The sequence below is a fragment of the Arctopsyche grandis genome, chromosome 8 (assembly GCF_051622035.1).
Source record: "Arctopsyche grandis isolate Sample6627 chromosome 8, ASM5162203v2, whole genome shotgun sequence".
Taxonomy (NCBI): Eukaryota; Metazoa; Arthropoda; class Insecta; order Trichoptera; family Hydropsychidae; genus Arctopsyche; species Arctopsyche grandis.
Genome location: NC_135362.1, coordinates 24,427,681 through 24,440,603, shown reverse-complemented (window position 1 = coordinate 24,440,603; position 12,923 = coordinate 24,427,681). Strand labels below are relative to the sequence as shown.

At 39.1% G+C, this 12,923-nt stretch overlaps 2 protein-coding genes across 2 annotated transcripts; one reads left to right on the top strand and one right to left on the bottom strand.

Moving 5' to 3' along the window:
* The first annotated feature begins 1,083 nt into the window (after window positions 1–1,083).
* On the top strand, window positions 1,084–5,014 carry LOC143915457 (putative phospholipase B-like 2). The gene is made up of 8 exons (XM_077436120.1): window positions 1,084–1,382; window positions 1,451–1,579; window positions 2,899–3,016; window positions 3,085–3,179; window positions 3,253–3,396; window positions 3,607–4,053; window positions 4,118–4,422; window positions 4,685–5,014. Exons 1-8 carry the CDS (start codon window positions 1,177–1,179, stop codon window positions 4,921–4,923), a joined length of 1,683 nt encoding a protein of 560 aa, XP_077292246.1. The 5' UTR covers window positions 1,084–1,176; the 3' UTR covers window positions 4,924–5,014.
* Rpn11 (regulatory particle non-ATPase 11) lies at window positions 5,002–8,214 on the bottom strand. Its single transcript, XM_077436131.1, has 4 exons — window positions 8,006–8,214; window positions 6,699–6,879; window positions 6,465–6,621; window positions 5,002–5,788 (listed from the first exon to the last, which is right to left on the bottom strand). Exons 2-4 carry the CDS (start codon window positions 6,874–6,876, stop codon window positions 5,104–5,106), a joined length of 1,020 nt encoding a protein of 339 aa, XP_077292257.1. The 5' UTR covers window positions 6,877–6,879; window positions 8,006–8,214; the 3' UTR covers window positions 5,002–5,103.
* Window positions 8,215–12,923: the final 4,709 nt, after the last annotated feature.

Genomic DNA, 12,923 nt, shown 5'->3' with positions numbered 1-12,923 from the left:
AAAGGAATGCACTTTTGTCGAGGCGTAGAATTTTCTGGAACGCTTGATGGAAGTGGTTATTGATGCGTACGAGCATTTAATTGTTGATGCGTACAAGAGGAATTTGCTTTCGTCGAGGCGTAGTATTTTCTGGAATGCTTGATGAAAGTGGTCGTACGAGCTTTTAGTTGTTGATGCGTACAAGAGGAATTTGCTTTCGTCGAGGCGTAGTATTTTCTGGAATGCTTGATGGAAGTGGTCGTACGAGCATTTAGTTGTTGATGCGTACAAGAGGAATTTGCTTTCGTCGAGGCGTAGTATTTTCTGGAATGCTTGATGGAAGTGGTCGTACGAGCATTTAGTTGTTGATGCGTACAAGAGGAATTTGCTTTCGTCGAGGCGTAGTATTTTCTGGAATGCTTGATGCTGTTCCGCTCGATGTATTTTGTTATTGCGGAATATTCTCGAAGGTTTCGATGACGATGACGACGACGAGATTCCTACAACTTTTTCCACAATTTTTATTTCCGTATCCAATTTCTAAACTCTCAACCTGTATGTACTTGATTTGTATTATTGTACTTGATTCTTGACTTCATAAACATCAGTGGAGATTGTACATCACTCGCCATTCATTTTGAGATAGAAGTTGTTTAAATGTGTTGCAGCCTATAAAACCATAGCAAAATTTTTGCACAAAACCTATTCAGGTTCCCTGGAACACCAGTGTTTCTTGGAACGTATGTAGTTTGGGAAACCCTGGTCTAATTCAATTGATAACACACCAAATTAAGTGATTCTAAATTGAAAATTGCAATTTCCATGGTGTACAAACTAACATTCATCTTTATTTTGTAGGTAATAGTCAATAATGTTATAAATTGAATTCGAGTTATAAATTGAAGTTGTCCCAAATACCTTTTTACCAAATTTTCAGATATTTAAATTTATATATACATACATATATCAGTTTTTTACATTCTTCACTGCATACAAATATGCTATTTAAAACGTCTTCGGTTTATGCACTTACATCCATGAGCCTTTGCATACACCCATGATAAATAATTGGATTATTGCCGACACATTACAGCAAATCTACCCACTCGTATCAAAACCAAACAATAATAAGTGACCTGTCGACCTTTTAAGATACAGTAACTGCCATTCAACGACAGTGACTAAACACACGTCAACATGCTAACAACGTCATCAACACGCTACAAAGCACTTTTTGTCTTTCTAATATCGACATTTTTTACCTCAGGATGTGAAACCAAACGCATAACGTACGCCACAATCGAGGAAAATTACCTGAAAGTGTATGAAGTTCACGAGGATAATGATATACCCGCTAATTATGTAGCCAAAGCAGTATTCGACAATAAAATCAACTCTACTGGGTAAGACATATCAATACAATCCAAACAGTACGATATATTTCTATTAAATGAATGATTTATCATTACAGGTGGTCATTCTTGGAGCTTCATACAGCCGATACGTATGATGATGATAAGCAAGCCTTCGCAGCTGGCTTCCTGGAAGGTGCCCTAACTCAAGAATTGATTTGGATGCATTGGCAAAACACAATGGCTGAGTATGTATCATCGCTAAAGCATTTTGGGCATCTATTTTTATCAATTTTAGCATTTTCATTTTGCATTTTAGCGTTTCAGGGCATTAAAAATGTTCAATTTAGCATCTATTTTTATGAAGAGTTAAATTTTAAATAATAAAAAATTTCGATGAATTTTAATAAAATTTATATACATACATATATACAATTTAAAGACAACACAACCATTAAAAAAAAATAGAAAAAATTCAAAAATATTTTTAAATTAAAATTACAATAAAAAAAACATGAATATAAAAATACAAAGACAAAAAAATATGAATATAAAAATATAATAACAATTAAAATTGATTAAAACTTAACATGGAGCATATTTCTACAGATTCTTTTTTGAGATTCATGCGACGATCGGTAACAATTATATTGTATATATTTAATTTTTGTTGCCATGAATAATAGCAATATATCCGACGTAGATTCACTTTTTATATTCTCTATTAATTGTCTAAAAAAGTGCTGATATCCTTCCAAACATTGAGACTCTGTTAATACATTAAACAATGGCAGGTTTCTAAAAAGCAAAACCGTTTCTTTAACATTAATATTAGATTTTGTACCTGCCACAGATGGATTGAATAGTCAACTCAATGTTTGGAGGAATAGATTTGTCTCATTTAGTCTTGAGTCTAGTTTTAAGATGCTTTTTTGAGCAGCCTTTTGGATACACAGCTCCAACTGTCTTCTTTTGTTCACAGTAGTAGACAAAAGCAGTTTCTTAGTTTCGACAGGAAAAACACTGGTAAACTGCAAGCTCTGTTTTATCCTCTGAATTTCTTCACATAATAAATGGGCAAACGGATAGGAAGACCCTTTTAAATTGTCTATTAAATTTATAAATTTTATGCAAATTTCACTTTTGTTTGTTATTTAAGCATCTATTCGCATATTTTACGAATTTAACATCTATTCCAAAATTTAGCATCAATTAAGCATTAATAGCAAAATGCCCAAAATACGTGTCTCTAATCATCGCCATTGTTCACTTTTCACCATTTACCACAAAAAAGTGTTACCACGTTGATTGTTTTATAAGAATATCAGTAATTGAAGTATTTGTTCAAATTTTGTTTGAATAGAAATATTATGTATGAAAAAACGTGGAAGGTTTGTATGAATGTGCCAAATTTCTGGTCCAGAGTGATGTTTTGCACTATCTGCTGGTACTGTGCACATTGGTGCTAACTTTGGCACCTAATTTATATTTATTTTGTTTTTCATTTGATTTAATTATACCATATACATACATTCATATACAATTTCATGTTTTTTATGGGTTGCAGCATGTGTGCGGGTCGCAAAGTAGCTTGTCTGAAAATTAAATTGTTCGTTGATAGAAATCGAAAATGGGTGAAGAGTATGATAAGTTCTAAAGCGAATTCAGATCCATATTGGTATCAGGTAAGCTGGTATAATATATTCATTAAATTTAGCTTGATTAAATTTATAACACATTATCAACTATTCAGGTGAAATTATATTTGAGACAATTGGAAGGCCTTGCCGATGGATACAACAAAGTTGTTAAAAATAAAAAGGAAATACTTTCCAAATATTACATCATGTAAGTTTAATATAACATTGCCTTTCACCCTCGAGTAACATTGAATAAATAAAATATTTCAATTCCAAATCAGGGCTTTCAATCTACAAGGTGATTTGGAAGATCTGTTCGCAATGGAGGGCTTCGGGAAAACAGTTGGAGACGGACATTGCTCAGCCTTGATTAAAATCATACCAGACGGTTCAGACTTATACGTCTCGCAAGTGACATGGACTGGGTACTAAACTTTTGGATCTACTATGTTTTTCAGATAGGAAAAGAACTCACTAATTATATTTTAACCAAAAATAATTCATAACATAGATCATGTTCATAGAATATATACAGTAGAGTCCATAAGCCCTGATAAAGCACATCGTCTGAGTTCAAGGAATCGTATTAGGGTTTAATGCCATTAATTTGTTTGTAAAATCTCATTTGTTTCCAGATACGAATCAATGCTACGTATACAGAAAAAGTATTCGTTGAAATACAGCAAATTACCGGGCTCTAAAGAGAAACTACAAGGACATACCATGTCTTTCTCGTCGTACCCAGGAGTTTTGCAATCAGGCGATGACTTCTACACACTATCGTCAGGAATGGTGAGCTTAGAAACGACAATTGGCAACACCAATAAGGATCTGTGGCAGTACGTCAATTCGCACGGACAAGTCATGGAGTTCATTCGGACGATGGTCGCCAATAGATTAGCTGACTCCGGTGAAAGCTGGTCCGATATATTCAGCAGATACAACAGCGGAACATACAACAATCAATGGATGGTAGTCGACTATAAGAAGTTCAAGCCGGGGACCAAAGCAAAGCCGAATATCAAACCCGGTCTGTTGTGGGTGCTGGAGCAAATACCTGGAACAATCGTGATGCAGGATATGTAAGTAAATAAACGCACAATTCATATGTGCTCAAAACAATTAAACGATCAATTCTCATTTCAGGACAGAGCTGCTTCAATCTCAGACCTATTGGCCATCTTATAACCTACCATATTTCCCTAAAATCTTCAACATGAGTGGTACATCTGATATGGTGGAGGAATTTGGGGACTGGTTTGATTACAACAAGCATCCGAGAGCGTTGATTTTCAAAAGGGACCATGTCAACGTGAACAACATGGACGACATGCTCGCTCTGATGAGATACAACGACTTTAAGCACGATCCACTGGCACGATGCGATTGCCAACCTCCGTACAGTGCTGAGAATGCGATATCAGCCAGAAACGACTTGAATTTTAAAAATGGTACTGAAATGAAGATACTTTAGCCTGTCGGGGTCTTCTAGAATATAATATTTAGCCTTTTGTTTGCCAAAGCATTTTGAAGGCTTCTATCCAAGATTACCAGATCCAAAACCTTAGTTACGTTAATGAAAAAGCATAAACCAACATGATTATTGTCACTTTCAGAAAGAAAATGTTGACACTAGGCAGATGGTTAATTTTTTTGCATGATGAAGGAACTAAGCCTTGGATATATGTATATTACAAATTTTTTTTTTTCCAGGTACATATCCATTCCCAGCGTTGAATCACAGATCTCACGGTGCAACTGATGCTAAGATAACAAACATAAAACTTGCAAGGAATTTCCAGTTCCTTGCTGTATCTGGTCCAACCTTCAATGAAAGCAGAGGTTTGCCACCTTTCCAGTGGAGTGAATCCGACTTCAATTCCATTCCCCATAATGGTCATCCTGACCTTTGGCAATTCAAACCGTTGACCCACAGGTGGGATTGGGAATGAATGCCTAATTTAAACCTTTATACATTCACACATATATTGTAGTTTTATAATTGAACAAATAAAATAATAAAAATACATTAAGATATACGTATTTTATTAGTAATTTACTTAAAAATATAAAGTAATGCAATTGAATTTAAAAAAAAAACTTAAAATAATAAAAATAAGCTTCAGAAAGTTTTATCCGGTCGATTGAGAAGAGGGTCCAGCCGTAACTGCTTTCATCGGCAAACTTTTCGCAATGGTCTCGTCGTCCTCGGTTATTCTTCGGAAAGCTTGTACGTCGAGCATAGCGCACAGACACTGCACAATATTCGTGGACATAAGTACGTCCACCTTCTCCTCCAAATGTCTCTTCGGATCCTGCTTACCGACGTTCTTAATGGCTAACTGCTCGGGCGTCATCTTCTCTTCGTCTTCGAGCGCCTTATTATAATTCTTGGCAAACTCGAGCATGTCAGCTATGCTCGACTGATTCAAACAACTGTGCTCTTTGTAATTAGCCAACGTCAGACCATCCATCCACGACTTCTTGTGCAAGTTCAACAACATCTTCTGTTCGAGCTCGTTTTTTCTATAATTAATGCTAATTGAATAATAGTGGCGGTTCAGTCCGTGAATGAGCGCCTGCACTGACGGTTTCTGAAGATGGCCCAAATTCGATGTGGTCTGCCTGGGTTCTTGTCCTAAAACCATCATGTTGGGATTTATTAGACGGAATGCGTCTATTACAACTTTTCCCTTCACAGATTGAATCGGATCTACGACGACGGCTACAGCTCGTTCCGACAAAGCTTCGAAAGACTGTTGGGTATTGATATCGACTCCAGACAACCAACATCCGAATCCAGGATGAGAGTGGTACCTTCAAACAACAAAATTTAATAAATAATACAATATTCAGCATATGTATATGTTACAGTCGAAGTGTATTTTCAGTTGTAATATATTCCAACTGGCATTTTGGGTCATTCATATTCGAATACCATTCAAATAGTAAATTATATCTCTACAAGCGCAAATACACTTTCAACAATGTGCGCCAGTTGTAATATAACAGTTGAGTTTTGGCAGCTTTAAAGTTTTTACGAATGCTTTAAAATTCAATAATGCGTTAATATTTACTAGATATTACAAATAAAGGTAATGAGTACCGTATTACGATAACTCTAAGAATGTGTTTCAAAGCAAAAATGTGACTTTTCAACTTTTACTAGTCGAGTGACGTATTCACGAAAACCATCTAACCTAGTACCAACTTATAGTTGAAGTATATTTTCAGTTGTAATATATTTTGACCAGTTAGAATCTAATTCGCGATATGAATCAACTAACGTGGGTCAGACCGAATATATTCCAACTAGTTGAAATATATTACAATTGAAAATCCACTTCAACTATAACGGTAGTTTGTACCAGGTTAGAAGGAATATATTCCAACTAGTCAAAATATATTACAACTGGAAGATATACTTCAACTGTAACTTTTTAAAAATAATGACATTCGATAGCTCAGTATGTTGAGAAAAGCGAATACTAACCATCCTACGACCATTTCAGGTCTTCCCGTTTGTTTGAGCATATCCAACATTTTCGCTTGGAAGACAGGATCGACGGCTTCTACCGACACTCCGGTACCCGTCTGAGGCATAGCAAACACATCCACGACTCTCACAGTATAGTCATCAACGAATTCACCTAAAAAATGCATACGTATATTACAAGAATAGAGCACATTTCATATCATCGGTAAAAGCAATGATCAAAACACCGACCTAACATCAGTCCCATGACTTCCATAGGCACTCCAGCCCGTCCGTGTTTAAGCATTTTCAACAGAGCCAAAGATGAGATGTAGACCTGCTCAGCGGTGTCGACGACAGGTGCATCAGAAGGTGGCGGAGCTTGGGTCAGCCCCGACATGCTCCCACCCAGTCTAAGTAAACGATCCATCTTCTGAAACATACAAAATGTACGTACATCAGACCTCTGCCATTTAACTTACGATATTAATTGGGACATTATGAAGCTTCATATGAACGGTTTGTTTCAAATGCAAAAAAAAATCGATTATTGTTTTGGTTAACAGTATCAGTAGCAATACTAGTAGAAAAATAATTCATTTAATAATATTGTTGCGTAGGGGTGAGTTCAGGATCCAAATGCATTTATTGAATGATTCAGGTCCACACGTAGCCAACGCTCACTCCAGAATAATCCGATATGGCATATGTACCTCTTTATAAAGGACAAGTTGCTCACCACAGCTTCCCCGATCCATTTATTTATCTACTGTCTAGGCACGTAGTTTTAAGTGAGTCTCACGCTCTCGGGTTCTGAGAATTCTAGCGGGTACTTACTGAGTACTGTCAGGCCAATACGGGGGTCCACATTTTCCGCCCCCAAATGCATTTAGACAGCGGAACCCTCTCGTGTTCTCACATTATAGTATCAAAACTGCTTCTTCTGAAGCTTTAGCATTTGTGATATTTTGTTATTGTATATGTAGTACATGAATTTGTACAACATTCAAAATCTTTATTGTATTTGTATTATTAAATAAAATAAATATTTTGTTTAATAATACAATTATATCAAACATTTTATTATAAAAACCAACAAATATGCTCTATCAAAAAATTACACATCATCATGATATGTCATGATATACTGAGCACATATATTAAATTAAACTTTATATCGTATATAAATAAATAATAATTTAAAAATTACATCGTCTTCGGAACTTATTTGTTTTGACATATTTTTTAAATAGACTATGCAAAAGCGACTTATTTGAGTTTTTGTAAATATTTTTTACTGCTCAAAAACAGTACAGGCCTTCATAAACTTAACCTCAAATTCAACTCGCGATGACCTCATCTAACAACCCCATATAGCTAAAAACAACAATCAAAACAAACACATACACTTTGAATACACATAAAAGTGCACAAAAACGAAATAATTACTTCGAATATATACTTTGTGTACTTCAAATGTCGAATTGACACTTCGGTTTGGTGTAGAAGTACATATCATCCAGTGTGAGTGAGTGTATGTCAGTGGGTAAAGAACAAACCTGTCAGTTGTTATGGAAATGGAGTATGTATGCTCGAAGACCGAAGTAAGAGTAGACCGGAAACGAGGGGCGAGTGGAATTGTCGTTTATCGATGGAAGTAACTGTCGAAACACAGCGATACGACAAGAAATGAACCTGCAATTCACGCTCGCGATCACCTACTCGCCGATCGGCAACGCGTCATCGTAACATCGTTCGTAGCGGCCATGAATTTCAAACAAAATTACAACTCATCGCCAAATCGTGTCAATATTTTAAACGTTCATTTTAACGTTAACACAAAATTAAATATACTTTATAGGGCGCGGGATAGGTGTGGAAACTCGGTTGAGTTTTTAAGAGGATCGTTTATCATTGTACAGTATACAAGTTTATTTCATATATATTCTCCCATTCCTCGCGGCCTCCGTTTCTTAAATTCACTGGATGGTGCCATTGACATTTTTCACGTCTCTCTTAATTCTCTGCACCACTTCCTAAGTTATGGAGGTCGCGACCATTTAGAAAGTTTGAATTGGTGTTTTTGATTATTTTGATTTACTTTCCTTATTTAATTTGTATATTTGTGTAGGCGGGGTACTGTGTGTTGACCGTATCCCAGCCTAACGAAACACTGTTGTGCTTGTTTTAATAAAGTTTTATTGTTTGTCTATGGTTGTACAAAGGTATTATATTTGGGCAAAAGTATGTCGTTCAGCGGTCTCTGGATATGGTAGAGTGTCGCTGGCTCGGCATTCAGCTATGTTCAGAAGGTCTCTGGATGCGGCAGTGTGTTGCTGGCTCGGCGTTCGGCTATGTTCAGAAGGTCTCTGGATGCTGCAGTGTGTTGCTGGCTCGTTGTTCGGCTATGTTCAGAAGGTCTCTGGATGCGGCAGTGTGTTGCTGGCTCGTCGTTCGGCTATGTTCGGAAGGTCTCTGGATACGGCAGTGTGTTGCTGGCTCGTTCGGCTGGTTGATCTTCCAAGTCCGCGTAGTATAGTGGTGGCAGGTCAGGAGCTGGATGTCGACTGGTCTGCTGCTGTGTGTCGACGCTTGCTGCTGTGGGTCGACTGGCGTTGTTTGGGTTGTACCTCCTTTTATAGTGTTTCTGGAATCACCTGACCGATGGTGGTGGTTGTTGATGCGTAAGCGAGGAATTTGCTTTTGTCGAGGGGTAGAATTTTCTGGAACGATTGGCACCGTTCCGCTCGATGTAGTTTAATGGTGGCGGCGTGTTTCGACCGTTTTGGTTCCGCTCGACTGGTAGGGGCGTTCCGCTTGAGTTTAATATAAGAACTGGCGATTGATTCCAAGAAGTGCACGTGTTGTTTACGTGTGGTGAGTTCTGCAAGGGATGTGGTTTGTTGTTGTGGAATATTCTCGAATGTTTCGATGACGATGACGATGACGAGATTCCTAAATTTGTATATATAATTTGTTTATTTAACTTGTATTTTTTCCTTTTGTACTTCTTAATCTTTTTAGCACACTCGTCGCTTTGGAGCAATCTGTTAGACGAGTGTGCTTGATTAATTGATTTTGTAAAATAAAATAAAATATTGTAAAACTATGTCTTCCTCGGGGTTCGGTGATTATTGGTCACAAAGTCACTAAAATATCTATAACGGAACATCTGGCAGCCGAAAAGTCCATCATACTATGGGGGGTGAACGAATGAGACGACTGGAATGTTGAATGCACGTGTTTTATTTATGACAGCTGAAGGCAGAGTGAGTAGCCGCTCTCCGAACCCAGCCGAGTTGGTCCCCACTCGCAGGAAGGTAACCAAACTCGACCATGTCGTATAGCGAGCCGCCACAATACTAACGATAAATATTGTAGAAATATAGCACGACTTGTGCTATTACGAATCAAAACCAGTGATCTCATCATCGATCCTGTACAAACATGTATAACCATTGATGTATAATACAATAGATCTGCCCTCACGTCTTATACTGGTCTCCCTTTTGGCGCATGCAAAATACATGGTGCATGCACAGTTTCTCTTAGTAGGTAGATAGGTACCGCTGCGTCGTAGGGAAAAAAAACATTTTTTTTCCCAACTTCCCCGCTAGTTAAACCCCCCGCACCTCTCAGTTAGTGAAGACAAGATCTCCGACCAAAATCACACGTTAGGGCCCATCTATGTGTATTATACATCAATGTGTATAACTCAAGTCTCCTTCGACCATTCCAGAAGAAAGAGTTCATCGCTCGATCGTAAAACGAACGAAACCCAACATTGATGTCATCAGGCGACTGCAACACATGCCTGAAAAGTCGTTTACCCATTCTCAAACTAACGACGTCCTGGCGCTGACCCCATAGCTATAAACCACACGTGTACCGAAGACACGTGCCTCGAAAACAGGTCAACACGTGTCCTCAAGACACGTGTCCTGGAAACGAAGACAAAGCATCTGCACGCGGTACGCTTCAAGCCAGAACGTATATAAAGCGACGCACCAGCTCCCAACACCAGAGTGAACCTCTGGAGTTCAACCAGCTCACTTCTCCGAAGCTCAACCTCTTCGTACATACAATAACCATTGTAACAATTGAACAAAAATAAACGATCCTCTTACAAACTACACAACATGTGTTTCGTTAGGCCGGGATATGGTCAACATACTATGGAGGATAAACGAATGAGACGACTGGCATGTTAATGCACGTGTTTATTATATGACAGCTGAAGACAGAGTGAGTAGCAGCTCTCCGAACCCAGCCGGGTTGGTCCCCACTCGCAGGAAGGCAACCAAACTCGACCATGTCGTATAAGCGAGCCGCTACATCACCCCCCCCCCAGCATCAGCGATACCAAAATTACAAAGAAACAAATTTTACAAAAGAAAAAAATTATTGTTACACAAAGAGAAAAAATTATTACGTGGGGAGAAAAAAATTGTTGACGTGGGTCATCCGCTGTGTACATAGGTGTACCGCCCTGAATGGTCGGTAGATTCGAGGGCGGTGACGTCGCGAGCAGGACGGTGGCTGGTCCGATGGTCGCGCGATGCGATGCTGCGCCGGCGCCGCTCTTCCGAGGCTGATGTCGGTTGGTGGGGCGGCGGGGGCGGCAGGGGCATCGATGTGGTTGATGATACTCCGAGCTGGACTGTGAGTCGTTGTGGCTCGTGGAGGTGTTGTAGCGCTGCCGCCCGTCTCGGCGTGACGACGCTCGTGGGGACGGACGGGGCCTTGATGATGATGATGATGATGGTGCTGAGGTGGTGTATGTCTTGTGGTGCTGGATGACCGTTCTATGTGTAGTGGATCGCGCATGACTCCACATCCAGCTGTCAAGATCGTCGTCTCATTCGCTCCCCCATTTTTTAAAGCACCTGTCATCGACGTTGTGGCTGGACTCCAGTCGATAGGTAGATAGGTAGGTAGCCGTGTCTGCTCGTTTATTGTCACCCGCGGGCCGCGACGCGTGTTGATGGCGATGGGGGCGCGGCGGGTAGCTTCCCCGCCTGGCTCGGCGAGGCAGGGATGAGCGGCATGTTGAAATTGATCGAGGCTGCGTGGCTCGATGTCGGGGGTCACCAGTATGGAGGATGAACGAATGAGACGACTGGCATGTTAATGCACGTGTTTATTATATGACAGCTGAAGACAGAGTGAGTAGCAGCTCTCCGAACCCAGCCGGGTTGGTCCCCACTCGCAGGAAGGCAACCAAACTCGACCATGTCGTATAAGCGAGCCGCCACAATACCTTCCCTGCCTTACACTATCATAGTAACGAGAACTTGAGTGCCAAATATTGTGTATTCGTGATTTTCATGGCAAAAATTGTCTTTGTGACCACCGCAATGTGACAAATAGTCCAATTACCCTTCCTCGGTTCGGTGATTACGGTTCGGTAATTATTGCTCACAAAACACTCGCCCAAAAGTCACTAAAATCTCTATAACGGAACATCTAGCCACCGAAAAGTCCATCATACTAACGATAAGTATCATACTAACGAGAACTCGAGTGCCAAATATTCCGTATTCGCGATTTTCATGGCAAAAATTGTCTTTTGGGCGATCGCAATGTTACTAATAATCCAATTACCGGTGATTACATCCCAAATGTAAATCGCTACCAGGATAACCGCCGCTACGATATTAACTTCGACTAGACTAGACATATGAACTTCACATGTTTATACGAACATACGAGTCCATAACATCATTTTAGATTTGATAATAATAAAAATTTGGGCAGTTTTCTGTACGGAAATTTTTCTGTGCGACGACTTTTCGTGCGACAGGAGACCCGCGCACGCGATTTCGTAGTGGCGGTTATCCTGGTAGCGATTTACATTTGGGATGTAACCCGTTTACCGTACATTAGAGCAGAGCATCGCCATCTGGTGGCCACGGCCCTTTTAGTACACACCACTTTGATCTAACCCGTGCGAGCGAGATCGCGTGTGAAGGAGAAAACCAATGTTAGTTAACGTTTTGTCACATATGTATGTAGGAACTAGCTAGCGACTGCCGATAAAGTATGAACATATGTACATATATAGCTGACAAACTCTACGAGTCGTAAACAAAGTGTTTCGCGAATACCAAAAAGTTGCTTGGCTCTGCATTAGAGGCTCCAAAAAATGAAAAATATTTGTATGTAGTTGGAAACAATTAATTTCATTTACAAAACTGTTTCGAAAATATAAACATTAATTGCATTGGCATCTAAGGTCCCGATTGCTTCATTTCCTCTTTATTAAATGGCATTTTATAAGGACTCTAACAAAACATTGCGCAAATTCTAGCTGAGAACGAGGTTCCTCAAATACATTTATTTTTTATATTGTATTAATTTTATTTATTATTCAGATTTTTGGGGCCCAAGTAATTTTTTACGCTTGGGCTCTTGTCTGGAGAAAATATCAATTTGTCGTTAACAGACATTCGATATATTTTTTACGCAAAAGGGTGA